A 19,660-nucleotide genomic window follows, 5' to 3' on the forward strand; every position below is an offset into this window, starting at 1 on the left:
TTTAGAGGAGGTACTGTGCAAGTTGATGCTCTGAGTATAGCTTATAAAGAGTACTAGGGCTGTGATTGCTGCTCGTTAACTTTTTGTTTTTTTTTTTAAACAACTATTCAACAATCTATGGAAAAATGTTTATCATCTAACACTCCATAAGCCTTTGCACTTTGGGAGAGAGCGTGTGCTGCATCCTTAGATGGTGTAGGATCAGGAGGAGAAGTGGTGGGGATGTATTTGCACGAGGCACTTGCTCCAAATCGGCCCCAGCAGTAGCAGCAGAGCACGTCCTTTCAGTCCTGGTTCCCTGTACTTGGAGATGCAGTTATGAACGGAAAGTCCTAATCGCTGTTCGAGTATCCTGGACAAAGTATCAACAAGGCAGTTTCTCTTCTCAAGCCTTCTCAGTCCTCGCAGTCTGGCTGTTGGACTGTTAAGCACAAGAGGCATTTAGCTGCTAGGAAAGCAAATACCGCCTGAGCCACCAGGGCAGCCTGCCAGCTGGAAGCAGCCCACACGCTGCCCATTGGCCCATACGATGCTGCATGATATTGCTTTGATCAGCTTTCATGTACACAAGACTTGTTTGTACTAGAAAAGTGACTTATATGGTGAATACCACCTCTGGGAGTAAAGGATCTCTTGCTTATTTTACCCTGAAAATATCAGCCAGTAACTGCTATTTTGACTTGGCCTTAGCAATAGCTTCCTTTTATTTGGTGTGAGCACTACCCATCTATCTTCCCTCCCTTAGGTCTGGGTACTTTGTATTTCAAAAAGTTATGTCCTCAGAAATGACAAACAGTTCATTTGGTCGGGTTTTCTTTTTTTTTTTTTTAACTTGTAAGAAGTACCTGTTACTTCATCAGTTACCGTTGTTCAGATGATGAAACCTATGGTTTTAGCATTTACTATTTCAAGAGGCAGATGTCCGCATTAATTCCAGTAAAAACATTCTGCCCTAAAGGGCAGAATCACTTAAAACACTGATAGAAGCTTATTTTAATTTGAAATAGCTCCTGCTCTCCATCTGAGTTCAAGGCAACTCGATTACGTGCTAGGCCCCCTTGCCTTGTAGAACCACCTCACATCTCTCTGCCTTGCTGTAGGTGAACACGAGGAAGGGTTTTGGGGAAAGGTGGGGAATAATAAGAAAGAAATCCACATCCACAGGAGTTGCATATTTGTTGTACTGATATATTCCAGGCTTGTGTGATTTTTTTACATTTATATAGTTTACATTTTGCTTGACCCATAAATAACACTTGCAAGATTAAGAGGGCCATAGTTTAGAGAGTATTTACATAGCCCCACCATGCATACAGAGCTTTCAATACCTAGTAGACAAAATTAAGCTGTTCTGCACTAAACATCTTTCAATATTTTTAAACCCCCTGACTAAAATACAAGCAATATTTCATCCATAATGCTGCTGTTAAACCCCTAACAAATCTAGTTTGATATTGTAACAAACTTCTTCAAATTCAGGGATATAAAAATATTCAGCTTTTAAAATTTTAACTGTACAATATGTACATTAGTATTTGCACTGTTAAATTATGAATACATTTAAGCCTATGAAATACTACATTATAAATATCATTATTTTTTGATTTAGAATTGCAACTAATACATTTTAAAACCTGGATAATACATCTGAAAAGACACAATTCTGGAGCCTAATCCTTTAAGCCCTTACGAAAGTATTTATGTAAGTAGATTCATTGACTTAAATGGGGTTACGTGCCTGAGCAAAGGATTCCAGCATTTGTACCTTTCTCTTTCAATGCAGTGGAGTGGAGGAAATGACATAAAAACCATCACTACTCATTGTACTCACTGGCAGTCAGGTCCAGTTCCAAAAGCTGGATTAATACCTTCCTTTAGACAGGCACAAAAAACAACTTACACAGGATGGAGTTATTTCAAAAAAATAAAAAATAGAAGGAAAAACATGAAATTTAAGTGTGTAAACCGTTTAGTGCTGCTTTAAGATATATCAAGGCCTCAAGCATTTCAGCTCCCGTATTCTGATTTTTGCCTCCTTAATAGTGGACTCTTTGGAAAAGCAGCATTTTCCCAAATTTAAAAAAAAAAAACACCTTCCAGTTTTTGTAGGGAAACTTCAAGGAAGAGAATCAGTTTTATCAGTGAAGAAAGGACACAGCCTAGAGTCACCTTTTCATTGGAGAGAAGAAGGAAGAGTTGAGGATCACCCTTTGTGGGTATAGTTACAGTACAAGACTGACAGTTTTATTTATTGATCTTCGCTGACTCCCCTCTCTCAGATAACTGAACATAGGTGAATAGAGAGCATAAAATAAATGTCTACACAAAGTCTGTATCAAGAACTGCAATAACAGTACTGTGACAGCTGAAACGTATGTAAACCTAGCAATATCTGAACAGGTCATCGTTTGGCATAGTGACATTTCTGAATGTTACTTTTACAATGTAAACTCTGGTACAGTTATCATTTACACTGGCAAAGCGTTAAGAACCTCAGCAACTTGCCTAAGTACAATTATTAATATAAAAAGATGTGGTTCCAACTGTAGCTAGAGAGTTGACTGGTCTTCCCAACTGTTAAAACACATTAAGAAATGATGCAGTTTTTCCCTTTGTGTCCCCTCTTCTTCTTTGATTTGGTTGTCCTTTGTCCAAACTGAGAACTAGATAACGCAGTAGTTGGACTAGAAAGGTCGTCTGTATAGTATGGATATCTCAGCGAGCGTGGCTGGGGAATGGGCTGTCCCAGGAAATACCCTTCCTCTTCAGAATCAGATGATGAGGATGAAGTCGAACACCAGGAGTCATCTTCGTCACCATATAATCCAAAAAATTTATCAACCACCTGATTCCGCAGTGCATAATCAGAACTCGTATGGGCATACTGGCCATACAGCTCCGCGTTTTGAATATATGCCCGAAACTCACGCGAGCTTTTGTTTTGAATAAATTTTTCATGATCCTGAGGAGAGTAATAACGAAATCTCTCTTTTGGAGAGCATCTTCTTTCTGTGGCCAAATTAAGTGCGTTATCTGAACGAGATTTCCTACTTCTTCTGCGATGGTGAGAAGGCCGATTTCCACGCTCTTCGAAATGGTAAACACGCCTGCGAGTCCTTTCACTCATTGGAGGCTGTCGAATTTCAACATTCTCGTAACTGCCATTATCAATAACATCATCTGAAAACTTCACTTGCTGTGGTCTAGACTGGGATTTAGATCTTCTCAGTACAGGCATATGCACTGGCTTCTCCTCTGGTAACGCTTTTTCCTGGCACAACTCTGAGCTCAGACTCTTCAAGGACTCTGTGCTCCGGTGGAGCATGGAAGAATTCAGAGTTCCCATGTTGCTCATCTTCTCACAGTCCTCTACCTCCAGTTCTTGGAAAGTTTGCAAAGAATAGAGAGATGTCCGTGGCTTGCCTTCGCCATCCATTGAAGCCCCTGGGGTGGGAGTTGAGAAAGGAGGAAAAGGAGAATTAGAGGTGCGTTGAAGAGAGAGAGGTACTGCAATGAAACGTTAAAAACATTCGTTTTCATGAAAGCAGACCTTGAAGTGTTAGGCAGTGGGCACAAACTGGAGCACAGGCGGCTCCCCCTGAGCACCAGGCAGCACTTCTGTGCTGGGAGGTGCCTGAGCCCTGGCACAGGCTGCCCAGAGAGGCCGTGGGGTCTCCTCCTTGGGGATCTTCCAAAGCCCCCTGGACGTGGCCCTGGGCAGCCTGCTCTGGGTGTCCCTGCTTGGGCAGGGGCTGGGGCAGGTGGGCTCCTCAGGGCCTGCCAGCCTCAACCACTCCACTTCTGCTCTTTGGAACCATTACCAAAAGGACTAGCTTCACATAACGACAATAGCTTTGTTTTTTACTTCAAACATTTAAGAAGTAGCTAACATTAGAATGCAAAAAGTTTAATTATAAAATATTTAAACAGCTAAAACACACATAAAGCTAAGCCACTAAGAAAAGAATTACTTTAAATTACGATCCATGCTTGCCATTTTTAAAGCTAAAATATTCTGTGCTTCTGGTATGGCTAAGTTCAATATTCCAGCTGTTGCTACAGGAAAGCCAGGATCGCTTCCTCTCAAAGAAGGATCTTTACTCTCAAAATGTCAACAGTAAGCTGGCCTGGTTTACTTCAGGTTTGTGTCAAATGACCGTTCATTCCCAGAACAAGGGTTTCATCTGCCCTATGACCCTCCCAGGTGCAGTACTTCTGGTTCCTCCTCCTCTCATACCCCCTGAACCAAGCTCCCCTCATCAGTTCCTGCTTTACCACATGGGCAATGCAGCACGTGGCTGCTTCTGAGCTATGCAAGGAGCTAGAATAATTCGTGCTAGAAGGAAAGGAATGGAGAAGATAGGACAACTTTTAAAATGTGTCTCTCTTAGCTAATTCTCTGCTTTTTTGTTTTTTTGTTTTTCTGTGGGGTAGGGAATAGGAATGGCAGGTTAACACACAACACAGATGCACTTGCATATCTGACTTTTATCCTTTCAGCTAATTTCAATCATGTTTGACAAGGAGGTTCACAAAAGTGGATTATCAGTTTCTCTTCAGTCAACAGAGAAAGATAATCTCATAAACCTCATTTCCTAAGGCTAAGAAGGCTGCCATCCTTTCAGATTTTCTACATATTTTTACAAGCAAATCAGGAAACTATCTACAGTGTTTTGTGGATTATCTTTAATATGATCCTAGTGTAGAATGCAACTTCTTGTATTTAAGGTACAGAATTTGCTTGAAGTTGTGGTTTGTATGTAACAAATGCACAGTTCAAGACTGTTCTTACTCTGTTTAACATTACATTTTGTTGTGTTTTTTGTTGTTGTTACAAGCAAAGAAAATAATTCAAAAGGAAAGGAAAATTTAAATAGCATACGTTTATGTCATGGAAGAATTGTGTGCTTGATAAAAGTACATCAAGCATATCATGCACCTCCTGCTGTGAAAGCTTTTTAAAAGAATCACAAATATGAACAGTCTTAGTTCAAAGTACTACAGCATCCATGCTTTGGTTGACCTCTCCATCAAAGCCATGCAATTTCCCCCCGTTACCTGTTATGTTGGACAAAGCCAAAGAATCCATCGAGTCTCGAACGCTTTGTTCTTGCTGTTTCAGATCAGACAAACATTCCAGGGAACCTCCATACCACGGTGTTTGGTCGTGTTTGTATCCCGACGCCCCATGCTCCATGTCTAGCTCCTGGATCTTCCTGCTGCTGGCAGGGCCCGGATGGCTGCCATACGCGGAGTCACCCAGGCCGTCCTGGGACTGGGCCCAGTACATGTCTGATTGATACTTCTTACTTGCTAGGCTTGGGTTATTTTTTTTCAAGTCCAACTTGCTCTTGACAATGCTGTCAGAAATCCAGTGTTCGCTTGATCTAATGTCTACCTCAGCGGGTTGCTGGAAGAGGCTTTTATCACCAAACTTCAGAAGCAGCTGAGTCATGTAGTCTTCGTGTTCAGCCCATTCTTCAGGGTCCTCAGGCATTTCTTGCTCTACTCTTCCTTTCCAGAAGTCTTCATTAACAAAGCTTGCCTCTTCCCTTGAAAGGCTTAAGTCATCCAGCTTGCGAGAAAGGGTATCATCGGCGTTGCCTGACAGACCAGGAAACTTGTAATTGAGGGCTGGCGACAGGAGGAGAGACTGGCGGCACTGGTCAGCCGAGCGGCTGCTCTTGCCCATGCGAATGCTCCTCCTGGAGTCTCTCGATCGAGCAGACTGGAACGCGGAATCCGAGGAGTCGGAGGCGTGAACATCCTCACCCAAGCTGCAGGTTTTTGAGCAGTAGATCTGCCCTTGCTTCGGAAGGAAAGGGCAGCCAAGCAAAGAGGTCTTGCACTGAGCACAAGAAAAGCAAGTCTCCGTAGCATGCCAGTGCTGTCCATCGTAGGTCATCTGGGCATGGTCAACACCTGGAAAGGGAGAAAAAGCAATGCTTTGGGTTCCCTCAAAAACTACTGGCAGGATCCACGCTTCTGGAATGTGATTTTTTTTTTTTCCCCATAATTTGTCTTTCCCTTAATATGTAAGTTTAATACTTAAAAAGGACACACTTACCAATGTGCTCCCCGCAGGTCTCACAGTATTCCGCGTAAAGAGATTCAAAACAGTTACAGCAGAACGGTCGCCCGTCCTTCATGATGTACCTCTGGCCTCCCAGGATCGTCTCACACTCGAGGCAACAGAAGTGTTTCATGTGCCAGTGGCGACCCTCAGCTTCTGTGCACTCATCAGCAAAAATGATCTTTTCAGAGAGAAAAGTGAACTCTTAATTAAGTGGACAAAACATCCCCTCAGGACTTGGAACAAACAAAATATCCTATTTGTGCAGCTAACACACCAATGTTTTGTTTATCTGGCTTTTGAGTACAAAGATAAAACAACAATTGCCTAAGACAACTGTGGCATTCTGAGCTTTTCTTAAACAGCAAAGAAAGAAGAAAAAACTACTTTTTAAAGCAAAAAAAAAAAAAAAAAAGGAAGGTAAGAACTCAACAAAGAAGCTGCTGTTATGATGATATTTTGGAATATTTGTACAGATTCTTGTTCTAATTCAATCTACAAGTTTCAATTCTAAATACAAACAGGTACATGTTTTCCAAATTTGATCACATTGCTTGTCGTATCACTGTTTTGACATGAAATGGAACACCTCTCAGCTTTCAACACATCTATGCACCACAGTCATTACTGCTTTAAGGAATGCACCTGCCTTCAGTAACTGCCCAAGCAAGCGATGCAGTTTGTTAGCTGAACAATGACGGGTGGTGGTTTGACTGTAAAATGTAAATTTTACCTCATCACAGGCTGAACATCGAGGCTTAAGAAGTTCAGCGTGGTGTCTGCCGCAGTGAATTTTTCCATCTTGGTAGAAGTAGATAAGGTCAACGAGAAGCTCATTACACGTGAAGCATACAAAACACGATGGATGCCAGCACACACCGGGGCCAGCTCTTGAGGCAAAAACTGCAACTTCTCCACCATTTACTTTTGTACCACACTGGGAACAAAAAGAGAAAGCGGACATACTTCATATCACAGACAACTAGCTTCTGGCATTTAAACTAAATTAAAACACCAAACCCAACATGAAGGCTTTATTCCAAAATTTTGACATGAAGGGAAAAATATATATTTTCAATCTTGGACAATTCTGTGCATCAACAAAACTTTTGTGAATAGAAGTTTATAATTAATAACGTTTTGAAACATATGCCTGTTTTTCATTTGTCTTTATTTTAGTATGAGTCAACAGCAGTAGCAAATATGTCAAAGATTCAGCTCATTGCTAGTATTAAAGGTTGTTTTGCTTAAGCAAGCACTACCTTCTTTCTATTCATATGCAGTTTCACAAATATCCTATTTATATATATTTATATCTTATTTATTTATATATGTATGTTCAGGCATAGGCAGAAATAAGCCTACATTTAATATTGAGATATTAGTGAGACCGCTGCTTGGCTTGTGGCACCAGTAGCGTTACCTGTTCGCAAACTGCATGCATCACTGCTCTCGAGAGGAGTTTAATAGTGCCTCGGCCGAGCGCCTCCTTTTTGCGCTGAGAACTAAACATCTGCAGCTCCTTCTTTTCTTCTTCGCTTAAAGACTGGCAGTATCTCACCTTCCAGTGAAAACACACAAGAACTTTCTTTAGAGACTGAGCTTTTAAAATAACATCGCAATGAGCAAGCACATAATATGCAAGAATTTTTTCAGGTATGCTGGCAATCATCATTGAACTTCTCTAGCTAGTCTTCTCTACAACCTTAATATTTAGTTAATATGGCACAACACAAACCTAGTATAGAGAGAGATTTTGCAAACTAAAACGTTGTCCAGACAAGGAATAACATTTTAAAAAAGCCAAACCAAAACGTGCTGCTGTCTTAAAATAATGGAAGGAGCCTAACTGAGGTTCATCCATAACACTGTCCTTTAGATTTATGGTAAAGTGCCTGCAACTAAATATTGCAGTATGCAAGATCTTAAGCATTGACACCCCCGCCCCCTTTTCTTACAAAGAGTTTGTTTGTTATTTCCACTTCTGCTCCAAATTGCACTGCATATCTGAGATGCAAACCTTTTACTATCACAAAGCATCCTTTTTGTGTGCCACAATGAAATCCCAGGAATTTGTAGGTTCCTGGTAATTGGTGGGTGGCTGCAAACACTATAAAAGCAACTTGTGTTAAGTTTATTGCAGTGACACCAACCTTCCTGACAAGAAAAGGCAGTGTCCTTCCAGACAGCTCTTATCTGCACAGCAGCGAAACGCAGAGCTAGACAATGGGCTCAGTGTACGCGCCGGGCTGGCGCACAGGTCAGATGCCAGCACAAGCCATGTTTTAGGCTTGTAATAAACACGCAGGTAGGTAATTCACGCAGAGGAGGTGAGAGAGACCTAAACCCTGACCGTGCACCCCCAGGCTCCCCAGTTACCTCGTTATCGTGGGGTGGCAGCTGATAGAGGAGCTGTTTAATTCTGTGCTTCTCTCCAGGGCTGTTCACGTAAGGGACTTTTTCCTCCGGCAAGCAGGCAAAATACAGCTGTACCTGCACGGGAGCAATGTGAAGTCAGACCAGGAGACACACATCACCTGAGCACCGCATGCGACCTTCGGCTGCTGTTTTATCTCAAGTCCCATTTACGAAGGAAGGAGGCTATGCTACATTAGACCTGTGACAGGGTTTGTGCTGAAAATACGAGGCCCAGATGAACCAACTCAGCAAACCTGGCTCGTCTCTGATAAAACTAGCACCAAGCTGCTGAATTGCTTTTCTGGAATGCAATTTGCAGTGACAATTAGGGGGTATCGTAAATTATGCACATTTAATGTTCTCATTATTCCCACCCCCTTCAGGGCTGGTCAACAACCCAGCTGAAATTCCAAGTTTCCCTCTACAATTTACCACACAAGGCACGAAGCTTTCCAGAAAACAGTCGCTGTGTAAACAAATTTAATTCGCTCTGTGCATTTTACACATTGTTGAGACAAAAGCTGTTTTGTAGCCCCCCGCTGATCAGGTTCACCCAAAGCATCAGCTTTCATTGCTTCCATGTGGCCTTTGGTAAGAAGGTGGAAACATCCTTCCCGTGGGAGAAGGCTGGATCCAGGCACATTTCAGTCGGATGCAAATGAACTATGAAATTTTCATGGGCTGCGTGTTTTTGATAAAGAAATCAATATTGGGTGTACACACCTATCAATCTTCACTCCTCTTTTTTTTTTTTTTTTCCCCCAGAAGAAAATTATGACAGGAAAACTGTAACGAACGCTATGACAAAGCCCGGTGGCAAAAAATATTTTTGTGGAACAGCTACAGATTTATTGTTTTTCCTATGCAGTTTCCAGCTTGTCACGAGGCCTGGGGCGGTAAATAAGAGCCGGCTATTGGCAAAAAATATTACTTGCCATCCAGATTTAAATAATGCTTAGGTCAACAGCTTATTACTGTGCGAGACAGATGAAAAAGAGGCAGCAATCAGTCAGGAAGCAATCAAAATTATATGGGAAAGGTTGTATGAAACATTATTTGGCTTTCATTTAACCAAAATTTAAACATCAGAAGTCCTCTTAGTACTGATTGCGCTTCAAGAAGCTGCAGGAAAAGATAACGACACGCAGTACAAAGTTAAGCCTGAAAGACACTTTATGCCCTTCTCTCGGTTTATTGCCCTGTTCTCAAATTAAGTCATTCTTCTTCGAAAAAAGAAAATCTTTAATGAGTTTGAGCTAGCTTGATTATGGGGATATTTTATGGAATTTACTTAATTGTTCTGACAGAACATTAGCTTGCTGGTTGCCTTAAGGTCTGATTCATCGGGATTCATATATATGCTTAAGCAAGCAATAAAAAAAATTTCCCTAAAAATAGCCCGTTATTTGCCATTCCTGCTGACACGACTTTATTCACAGCTACCAAAAATCTCTGCACAGCAGAAAGGATGCATCTTTTGCACCTCCATAACTACGGACTGCAGTAACTTGCCAGCTGGCCAGGAGCAGCTCTGCCTCCTCCAGCACGTGCTAGGAAGTCTCTCTGCCCCTTCAACAGGGACACCCGAGTTCTGGGTGATGGTGAATGCACAGTTTCAGCACAGTTACAATAACATCAGGTAAACGAATATGTCGAGAGGTTTGATTTGATCTCCTATAGCAGCTCTCTCATCAGCAATTTCACTTATTTCCCCTGCATTGTGATGTAGTGGATAAAGAAGAGAAGGGAGAGGGGGAGGAACAGCCCAACCAGCCCACAAGCGTTGGCTGCAGGGAAGGCACCGGAGAGATGCCGGCATGAACAAATGGCAGGCACACCGCCACTTAAACAAGCGTTAAACACGTTAGTAATTGTCACAGTGACAGAATACCTTCATTATGTATGCTGCAGTAGCGTTCCCGTTCTAGATGTCAAATGCCCAATTATGTAAAGAGATGGTCACTGCTTAACTGCGCCTGTACAAATCGCACCGTGCCACGGGCTTCAATTAAACCTAACAGCTTACTTCAGAGAGAAAGCAGATTTCTCTGCTACTTTTAGACTCAACAGTACATACCTCTGTGGCACATATTTATTGAAAAATCCTGAGGAATATAAACTTCTCGATGCTGAGGATATTAAGTTCCCTTGAGGCAGCCTCATTGGAATGGGAAACAAAACGAGGTGGAGGGTTCTAGGTGAATTTGAGTTTTAAATTATAAGGATTCAATAAGACTTGCTATCACTCCCTTAGACAGTCTATATGGGGCTTATTTTAATAACGCAGAACCACAGTCAGTACCTGCTCTGGTCTAAGGCCTGGGGGGACCCACGCATATTCTTCCAAGGCACAGCCAGAGTCATCATCAGACGTTGAGCTTCGCTGACACCCAAAAACGAGGTTGTTAGCTTTGGGCTCCATCTCCAAGGGCATAAGTGTGAAGCGTTAAATATTTCAGCTGCAGCTCATCAAGCAATTGATCTGGAAGAAGAGATTAACAGAGCTTTAATAAACTTTAACACGCAACAACTAATTATCAGCGTAAGTGATCTTACAACAGTTTAGTATTCCTTGTGCTGGCCAGAACACAGATTATCGGAGCATCATTACAACTTGTTACAAGCAATTCAGAAGTATTCCAATGAGTTCTCAAAAACACACAAAAAACCAACGCATACCTACCCAAAAAAAAGCAAACTAGACACACATCACCACACCTGGCAGCCGATACCCGTTTCGGTATTAACGCTCGCCTTTTTACATTTCTGCTCGTCTGACACTACAGATTATACGTATACATAAATAGGAAAGACTTATGGAGTAAAAGCTCATAAAATGCATGAGATGAGCCTTATCTGAAGACACTAATAATCTAGTAACACAGAAGACGCAAAAACTGCTTGTCAAAAACTAAAGAAATCCGTGGGGAAAGACAGCTGTGCAAGTAGCATCCTGTTTTTAACAAGGTAGGCATAAAGCAATGAATGTCTGCTAGATTCCTCTGAGATCCTCGTTTTAGCTGTATCAGAGCGGAAGGGTGTTGGTCCAGTTAAATATCTGAAATCCAATTATGCCAGATTAGGCTCTGTAAAATGCATCATGATTGTTCTGTTAATTTAAAACCCTACAGGGAGATGCTTCTGTTGATTCATGAAGCCTACAAAGCTTAATATCAGTGGGATCATTTTGAGTCACAACTGGCAAAGAAGGCTCTCACCGACATCCGCAGCTTTCTGCAGTAAAATGCTTATTAAGATAAATATCTTACATTAATTCAAACAAGAGTTCTTAGGAAATTCGGATCAGGAGTTTCAGTGAAATATAGACTGCCAAAACCAGAGAGGATGTGCTCTGCCAGGACAGACATCCTGAACACCTGAGCTTGGAAGCAAGCTTGCCTTCATGCTACGCTACGCGTGCGCTGCACCTTCCCCCTTTCAGGCAGTTTTCTCCATCTGTCCACCTAAATTCGGATTCAGCACAAGATCCAAGCTGCCGGGCAGCTGCAGAAAACCCTCATCCCCTCCACATATAACCTTGCTGTTGGGTCTAAAGGGGAGAGCAACCTCAAAGCTCCAGGCGGGTCCCACGTCATCTCCGCCGTATCAGAGGGAACAAGCTGCTGCTGGACCGCAGGGGGAAGGAAAACGCCAGACCAGGTACCCAGGCATCCTGCTCCCTGCACACCGGGGGCTTCCCCTCCTTCACACGAGGCCCCTGAGAGTGCCACGCTGGGTATCCGGTGCATCACGCAGACCCAAACCTGCTCAGTAGAAAGCGGCCACGTGCATGTGAAGTTACAAGCTCGGAGAAATGACGACGGTCGGTAGTAAGTGTTCTATCTGCCCCTGCTTTCGGCATGTCTGTACGTTCCCACGCCCAATAAAACGAGGTGGGATTACTTAACTGCTCCACTGGGCCAGTGCTCAAAAAAATTAACTTGTTAACTTCGCTCCAAAACTCTCGGTTTGAAGATGTATGCGCTATTTTTGGTGTGCTGCTAGGATGCCAACACGCTACGATTACGCTGCGTAGCTGTACTGTAATACAACATTTACCTGGTATTTTACAGGGCAAGCAAACCCGCCCTTTGGGAACAGGCTACTTCTTACAGAGCTTGTCAGATGTCAGGCAAGTTTCTGAAATCTTAGTCTAGGTGAACAACTGAAGATTCACAAAACAACTTTTTAGCTTAGCATCACCACGCATTACGATCCCTGCCAAGGACGGCGAGTAAAACCGAACCCCTACACTTGTTATTTTGCATATTAACAGCACCAGAGACAGGTAGATCGCGCTCCCACTGACACCTTTGACTTTACCCTAGGAGACCTTTCCCTCATTTTGCTCTTCTACTACTCAGAAGCTGACCTTTCAACGCAATCGTTTCGAAGAGGTGCCAATCACTCGTGGCTGGTTAGCGAGCTGAAGCCAAAGCCCTGGGTACGAATATCCATTGTCAGTGACGGGACAGTATTAGTGGATCAGTCACATTAAAGGATTTCTGTTGCCTTATTCACTACTACAAAAGTGACAGGAAGTCCTGGATTGTCTACTGAAAAAGCAACGTATGAGTTGAATCACAAAACAAACCTCTAAAAGCTCAATCCTGTATATTTAAAATGCAGGCAGACATCCTGCTGCATACTAGACCCCCTTCCTTCACAAACAAATAATAGGGCAGTCAGTGATGCACAACTGCTTCCCCAGCCCGCATCCCGGTGGGAGTGAAGTCAACCATCGGTATGCTCGTTGTCACTCTTTGTGTAAAACTGGGGTGCGGAGGGACAGGGCAATACGGCGATACAGCTAAGAAATCCCTGCTAGTGAAAAAAGCGACAGTGCTGACTGTTGCAGAAGGAGGGTGATGCCAGGGTCAGCATCAGTGTCCCACATTGTCTATACCCAAGTAGCTCTGAAGAATAAAATCCACCCATCATCACGATGGGCACAGCTGAGAAGTCCATGCCCTGCTGAGATGATCCTAGCAGCAGATGCACTGCCTCGCAATTTCCCTGCTGCGGTACTTAGATGGCCGGTGTACGATCACGTGCCACTAACAAGTCTGAGCTGATGCTCCCAATTCCTACGGCTTTGTGTCATGGGAACCTTGCTGATCAAGCAGCCGCTTTTCAAGCACCAACTCCTGCATGAAAACCCACGAACGAAAGGAGTCACCAGATGAAACATCTCTGTCAACGTTTTAGTAGGCAAGGTGACCTCAGCCATGCCGTGGGGAGCAAACCCGAAATTAAATTCCACCAGAGAGAGACACTGAGCCTTGCCAGCCCTTGGGCGTACCCCGGCCTGTTCGCACCACAGCGAACGCTCACCATCGCGTCCATAACGAGGTTCGAGAGCCTCTCTCTGTGGGATCGAAGATCAACTCCGCTGGCTTAATTTCTCCAGCTGACAAGGAAAAACAAAGTTCAAAATAAAATCTGAACGGATGTAGACCCATTAACTTTCCTGAGGATTTCTGAACACGAAGGCTATGTGCTACTTCTATATGGCAAGAAGCAGTGCTGGGTGCTGTTCGGATTGCAGGCATACCAAAGGTACGTAAAGGCAGGACAGCTGCCTAATTCCAAAAGCAGATAAGAGAGAGACAGCGCAGCTTTTCCATGAAGATTGATCTGCCTGGGTCACCTTTTACCCGTTCATTTTGGGCAGTACGAGAAGAGAACCACAGACGCATAGGCTCATTTTCCCTGCAACACAGGGCAGGTTGACAGTACGGCTGGTAGAGAGTAAAGGAAAAAGATACCTGAGCTCAAACTGTGAGATGCGACTTTGCCATGGGGGTGCTCCTCCCCACACAAGGTGACTGGAAGCGTTTAAAGCGAGGTCCATAAATCCCAGCGAGCCGAGGTAACCCAAAGGACAGCATTCACTTTGAGAGAAAAACGTCACCATAGTGCTAACACCAAGCCATAAACCGCCCAACACGACACCATAAACCAACACGGCCGCGCTGCAAATATTGTGGCGTTGCTGAGAGCGAGGTTTCTAAAAACGGCACGGCTTAACAGCAAGCTATTTGCCCAACTATTTTAGCAATTACTCCTCTGGAAGTCCTCCTTCCTCTCCTGCTCGAGTGCAATTTGGTTTTGCGTTTCCAGCCTACAGGGTTCTTCCTCCCTGCCCCCCAACTGCACTCCTTCTTCAAAGCGAGGCCGTTTAAAATGATTACATCCTTAGGAGGATTCAGATGAACATAAACAACAGCTGAGAAAATAAATGCTGTCTAAGGGAAGGGGAGAAAGGTGGTCTTTCTACTCGTGCCATGACATCGACATCACACAGCCAGTTTTGTTTTGCTTTTGTAGCCTGCAGAACATCTCGGGGCCTCAGTTCTGCTCAAATGCTACCTCCCAAAAAGCTGCATGGAGATACCTCAGGTACCAGGGGACCCACCTATTGCTGGGACAAGGCTGTCCTTGCCCAGGGGTCTCCATCTCGCTGTCACTCTCCACCACGACCCCACACCGGACAGAAGGGGTCCGGCTGTGCCAGCCGGGGGGGAGGTGGGGGGGGGGGGGGGCGCAGCTCCTTGCCCACCCCCTGCGGACTCACTGCGTCCTGCGGGGCAAATTGGTTAACGACTTTTTTTGTTAGAAAGCTTGTCACCGGGGCCGGAGGGGATGCGAGATGCATATCACACCTATCACACGGCCCCAGCCGCGGCAGGGCTCGGCGGGTGACAGCCACCTGCTTCTTTTGGGGCCCCCCTCCCCGTGCAACGCCCCCCGACGGCAGGGGGGGGGACACACAGGGAATCCCCCCCTTCTCCCTAAAACGTCCTGCACGGCCCCAGCGAGACAGAATCCCAGCCTTTTACAGCCCCCCCATTGATTTTTTTTTTTTTTTTAATAATTCTATTTTAAACAGCAGCCAGACTTCCACAGGCGCTCAGGTTTCACCCCGTCACCTGTTGGCTCCCGAACAACACCCGCCTTTGTTAGGGCTCACAGCCCTCCTTTGAGCCGGGGGCTTCCAGCGAAAACACTTCAAGAAAGAAGTGTTCGCGGAGCCACGGGGCCGGCCGGGGCTGTAACGCCCAAATTCCGCGCATAGCCCTGTCACGCCCTCGCCCCTCAGCCCAGGCGCTCCCCTCCGGCCAGGACGGGGGGGGGCAGGCGGCGGAGCCCCCCGGAGGAGGGCTGCCTCCCCCCCCAGCGGGTCCCCAGCCCCGAGCAGCGCCGGGGGGACCCGGGGGCGAAACCCGCAGCGCCCCCGGCCCCTGCCCCCCCCAGCACTGCCCCCCACTCCAGAGCATCCCCGCTCCTCACCTCGGGCTGCAGCGGGGCTCCCCGGGCGGCTCGGAGGAGCGGCCAGGCACAAGCTCGCTGAGGAGAGGAGGGGTGGGGTGGCGGGGGGGGCTCCTCCTTCCCCTCCTCAGCCCGCCCGCCGGCAGATACCTGTGCCGCCGCCCCGCTGCCCCCTCCCCCGGGGCTGCGGGCCGGGCACGGAGCGGCTCCTCCTCCCCAAAACACCCCCCCCCGAGCCCCTCACCCTGCTCCGGCCCCCGGCCCCCCGCGGGGCATCCCCCTAGCCCCGGCTGCTGCGGGAGGAGGGGACACCCCTGCCCCCGGTGCCGGGCAGAGCTCGGTTTCCGCGGCGGGGAGGCGGCGAACATGTGTTTTTTAACGAGCCCGCTTTTGTCCGTGCTTCTGCTGGAAATAGATTTCCCACCCCACCCTGCATTGTGTGCCCCGGGGGCTGCCCCTGCCCCGCCGCCCCCCCCCCGCCCCGGGACCGCCGTGAGGCGCCCGGGGGAGCTGGGGGTTGATAAGAACGGGAAAAACGATTGTTCTGCGACGTTGTGTACTTTAAAAAAAAAAAAAAAAAAAAAAAAAGGCAATCTATCACTGCCTTTGCTATCACTGCTTTTTCTATCACCGCCTTTTTAGGGCATCCCAAGTGAGAAGGAGGCATCCCAGCCCTTGTCCCGGGGCAGTGACGCCCAAGCTGTTCCGGCTCTGGCGACATTTTCTGACTGCTGGGGGCTGGGGTCTCCACGTGTGCTTCTGAGAAGCAGGCTCCACACTAAGCCAACGGATGAGAGCCCCATGAACCCCTTCCCCTTCCCCACTGCTCTTTGTTTCCCTTGGGAAGTCATTAGCAAAGGTCGTTTATTAGCGAGGTGTCCTTGGCCCAAAGCAGCCCCCCGCCATGCCCTGCAGCTGGAGACGTGTGGCCATGGGCTGGTCATCAGGCCCTGAGCTGTGGTGGGACGGAGCAGAATTAATGTCGTAAAAAGCCCACCGGCTACACCCGATCCCTGTCACCGATCCCAGCCTGATAGGCCACCAGGCCTTCAAATGCCACGTGTAGCCAAAGAGGGCTCCTTGGTCTAAAATGGCGGCAAGAGAAGGCCCCGAGCAGCAGCCCCGCTCCTGGTGCACCCACGAGGGACGCGGGGCTGAGCACGCAGGTTGTGGCTGCCAGAGCCCCGCCACCCCGGCCCGTGTCCCTGCGGAGGGGACACCACCACCATCCCTGTCACCACCACCGCCACTGCCACAGCCAGAGGCCTGGGGTGGCTTCCGAAATCTGCATGGCAGACGTCACCAGCCCCAGCACTGGGCAAATGCTCTTCGCTGCCCTCGACGTCTTCTTTATGTTCCTTCCTCCTCAGGGCTGACAAGCGAACAGGTGAATGAGGTCCCACACAGGTCCAAACCCACCAAATCAAAGACACAGGCTGTGGCTCCTGCAGCGGCAAAAGCTGCTGAAATTCTAGCAAACAAACCACCTACAGCCCCTCCACACCCCACTTCCCTGCCATAAGCAGTCTCACTGGTTGTACCACCTCGATTCTTAAGCTGCTAAGTTGTTTTAAGGTCAAAGTTGGCACATCGCTTGGATGAACTAGAGATTTTTTCAGAGCTGTTGTCAGTGTTGGCTTTACAAAACCCAGACTGTTTCTACTCTGTTGGACTGAACAGCCCCCATCTGGTGGCCAGCTGAACATCTGCCAATTCCATTCATCATTAATCAAAAATGGAAGTGTCAGGAATAATGTTTACTCTTCCCTGCTAGACGACTGAATTAACCAACAACAATTTGCATATATTGTCTTCTCCTTTTTCAGGGGTGCCTGACCTTTGCTCAGTAGTCCTCCTCAGAGCAAGGACTCACCCTGGCTGCACAGCATGCTGCTAGAAGAGAATCTCATCTGGGATTTGTGCAGCTCAGTGGCTACAGAAAAGTTTGCAGAGTTTCCTAAACCGAAAGCCTACTGAAGCCACTTTCTGGGCAACCAGACTGTCCCCAGTCTTGCTGACACACTGAGACCAAAGAGCTTGAGGGCGTGCACAGATAGCTGCCTGCGCTGCTCTTTTTCCCAGGTTTTTCTGGCTCGAGCACAGAAACTACTAAATTGTTCTGGGCAATGCATTTAAAGATTATCAGGCCAAAACCAACTATTGTGATCTTCTAGCCTGAAATCATGTACAATGTGGTCATAAGATTTTCCTAAAATTACTGTCTGCATGAATGAAACGTTTGATTTTGATGTAAAAGTACCAGTAAAGAAAAACCCAGTACAACTCCTGTTAAATCCACTGCAGCCCTTTGCTAAATTGTTTCAAGTAGTCAATCACTTTCAACTTGGTTTGGGGTGGTTTGGTTTTGTTTTGTTTTCTCTAATCCCACATTGCTGCATTTCAGTGCTCAAGCACTGGATCGTAATTGTACCCTTGAATGTTAGGCTAAAGAATCAACTGTCGTAACTCCCCCGGGCATTTGCAAATTGTGCAAGTCATTTCTTGGCTATCTCTTTTGATTCAGGCTCTTTCCACAGAACAAATGTGTTGCTATGACTTTTTACTTTTACACAACAAATACAGCAGCATACATACTTTTCATCCCAAGCATAAACTATGCTACAGAAGTTACATAAAAAAATAAAAGAAGAAAAAGGAGAAAAAAAAAAAAAAAAAGAGAGATGATCACAAACCTCCCTGCCCTTTAAGGCACGTTCCACATTCCTGGATCCGTCTGGGTAGAGCTAATTCTGCAAACAACCGGATGGTTGAGGGGATCTGTAATGGATATGGAACCTTTTGCCCCAAGGTCTTAGCACAAATTTAGTCTGGGTAACAACTTTCTTTTACTACTGACCAGGCCATGCGTGTTCTCTGGCCTGTATGAAATTTGCTCAGAGTATCAGTGGGGTTTCACAGTTCGCAATTATCCACATCACAGAACATCCCTTGAGATAACACCAGTAATTGCTACCTTTGTTGGCAGTCACAGAAGAGAGACCAAGGAGCAGGGAATGAATTAACCTCTTGTGCTTCAGAGGCAGTTTCTCCGGGTAGGACGGTGGCATTAACACCCATCGCTCAAACCTGATTATTTCTATGGATAAACAGAGGAGTTCACCCACTACATCATCACCCTTTAATGATCACCACCTTCACTCCAAGACTTCTAATTAAGCATCACCTCATCTGTCCATTAAAAAAAAAAAAAAAAAGTGAGTCAGCTATGAAAGGTGAAAGTATGCAGTAAGGTGAATGGAACTAGAACAAAAAAAAAAAAAGAAATCTGTCAGTAATAATTATTTCAGAGAACTCAATGAGAAAACTATTCAAAATAAACCAGGTTTCATGTTTTGAAACAAAACAAGCCAAGAAGGATTTTGCATATTTCTGACAGCATGGGAAGAGTCCACAGAACAGGAATTACGACTACTCTCCAAAGGTTTGTTCACAAATCAAAGCCCAGGCCTGGTGTGCTCCAGTACATATGTACCCTCAAGGACTTTTAGGAAAGATGCCCAGAGCATGTATGACCCTGACTTCAGGCTGTAGCACTGGGAGCTCTACAGGCAGTCAGATGCTTTGCACCTTCAGTGGCCCCAGGTCTATACCCTGAGGGAGCAAAGAGGTCAGGGTGAGATGCAGTCCCATGGAAGTCTAAGCTGCCCTAGGCAAAACCCCCGCCCAGTGAAAAAATGATGGTTTGTTTCCGTTGTGCAGCCAATGCTAGCACAAGGCAAACATAGGTCCGACCCCTTAAAGACCACTCTACGTGTCAAAAACACAAATGAAATTTATCTATGTTCACCTTGATGTGTTCTGAAAGCCCCATGGACATCCATCAGCAGCTCCAGACACTTAAGCACCTTGTCAAACCTGGCCTTAGGCCACCTCCAG

General features: G+C 45.9%; 1 protein-coding gene across 2 annotated transcripts in view; it reads right to left on the reverse strand.

The window, feature by feature from the left end:
* Positions 1 to 1,167: 1,167 nt before the first annotated feature.
* PRICKLE1 (prickle planar cell polarity protein 1) overlaps positions 1,168 to 19,660 on the reverse strand; it is a 65,109-nt gene continuing 46,616 nt past the window's right edge. The window contains exons 1-8 of one of the 2 annotated variants that reach the window (XM_048065823.2): positions 15,785 to 15,930; positions 10,794 to 10,973; positions 8,453 to 8,566; positions 7,497 to 7,634; positions 6,807 to 7,010; positions 6,068 to 6,254; positions 5,059 to 5,922; positions 1,168 to 3,444 (exon numbers count right to left, since the gene is read on the reverse strand). In XM_048065823.2, the coding sequence (XP_047921780.1) occupies positions 2,588 to 3,444; positions 5,059 to 5,922; positions 6,068 to 6,254; positions 6,807 to 7,010; positions 7,497 to 7,634; positions 8,453 to 8,566; positions 10,794 to 10,925 (2,496 nt within the window). In that variant the 5' untranslated portion in view covers positions 10,926 to 10,973; positions 15,785 to 15,930 and the 3' untranslated portion in view covers positions 1,168 to 2,587. Of the gene's footprint in view, positions 3,445 to 5,058; positions 5,923 to 6,067; positions 6,255 to 6,806; positions 7,011 to 7,496; positions 7,635 to 8,452; positions 8,567 to 10,793; positions 10,974 to 15,784; positions 15,931 to 19,660 lie in introns of those variants that run through there. The other variant, XM_066991996.1, reaches the window with a different exon arrangement.

Source organism: Anser cygnoides, chromosome 1 (assembly GCF_040182565.1).
Source record: "Anser cygnoides isolate HZ-2024a breed goose chromosome 1, Taihu_goose_T2T_genome, whole genome shotgun sequence".
Lineage (NCBI taxonomy): Eukaryota > Metazoa > Chordata > Aves > Anseriformes > Anatidae > Anser > Anser cygnoides.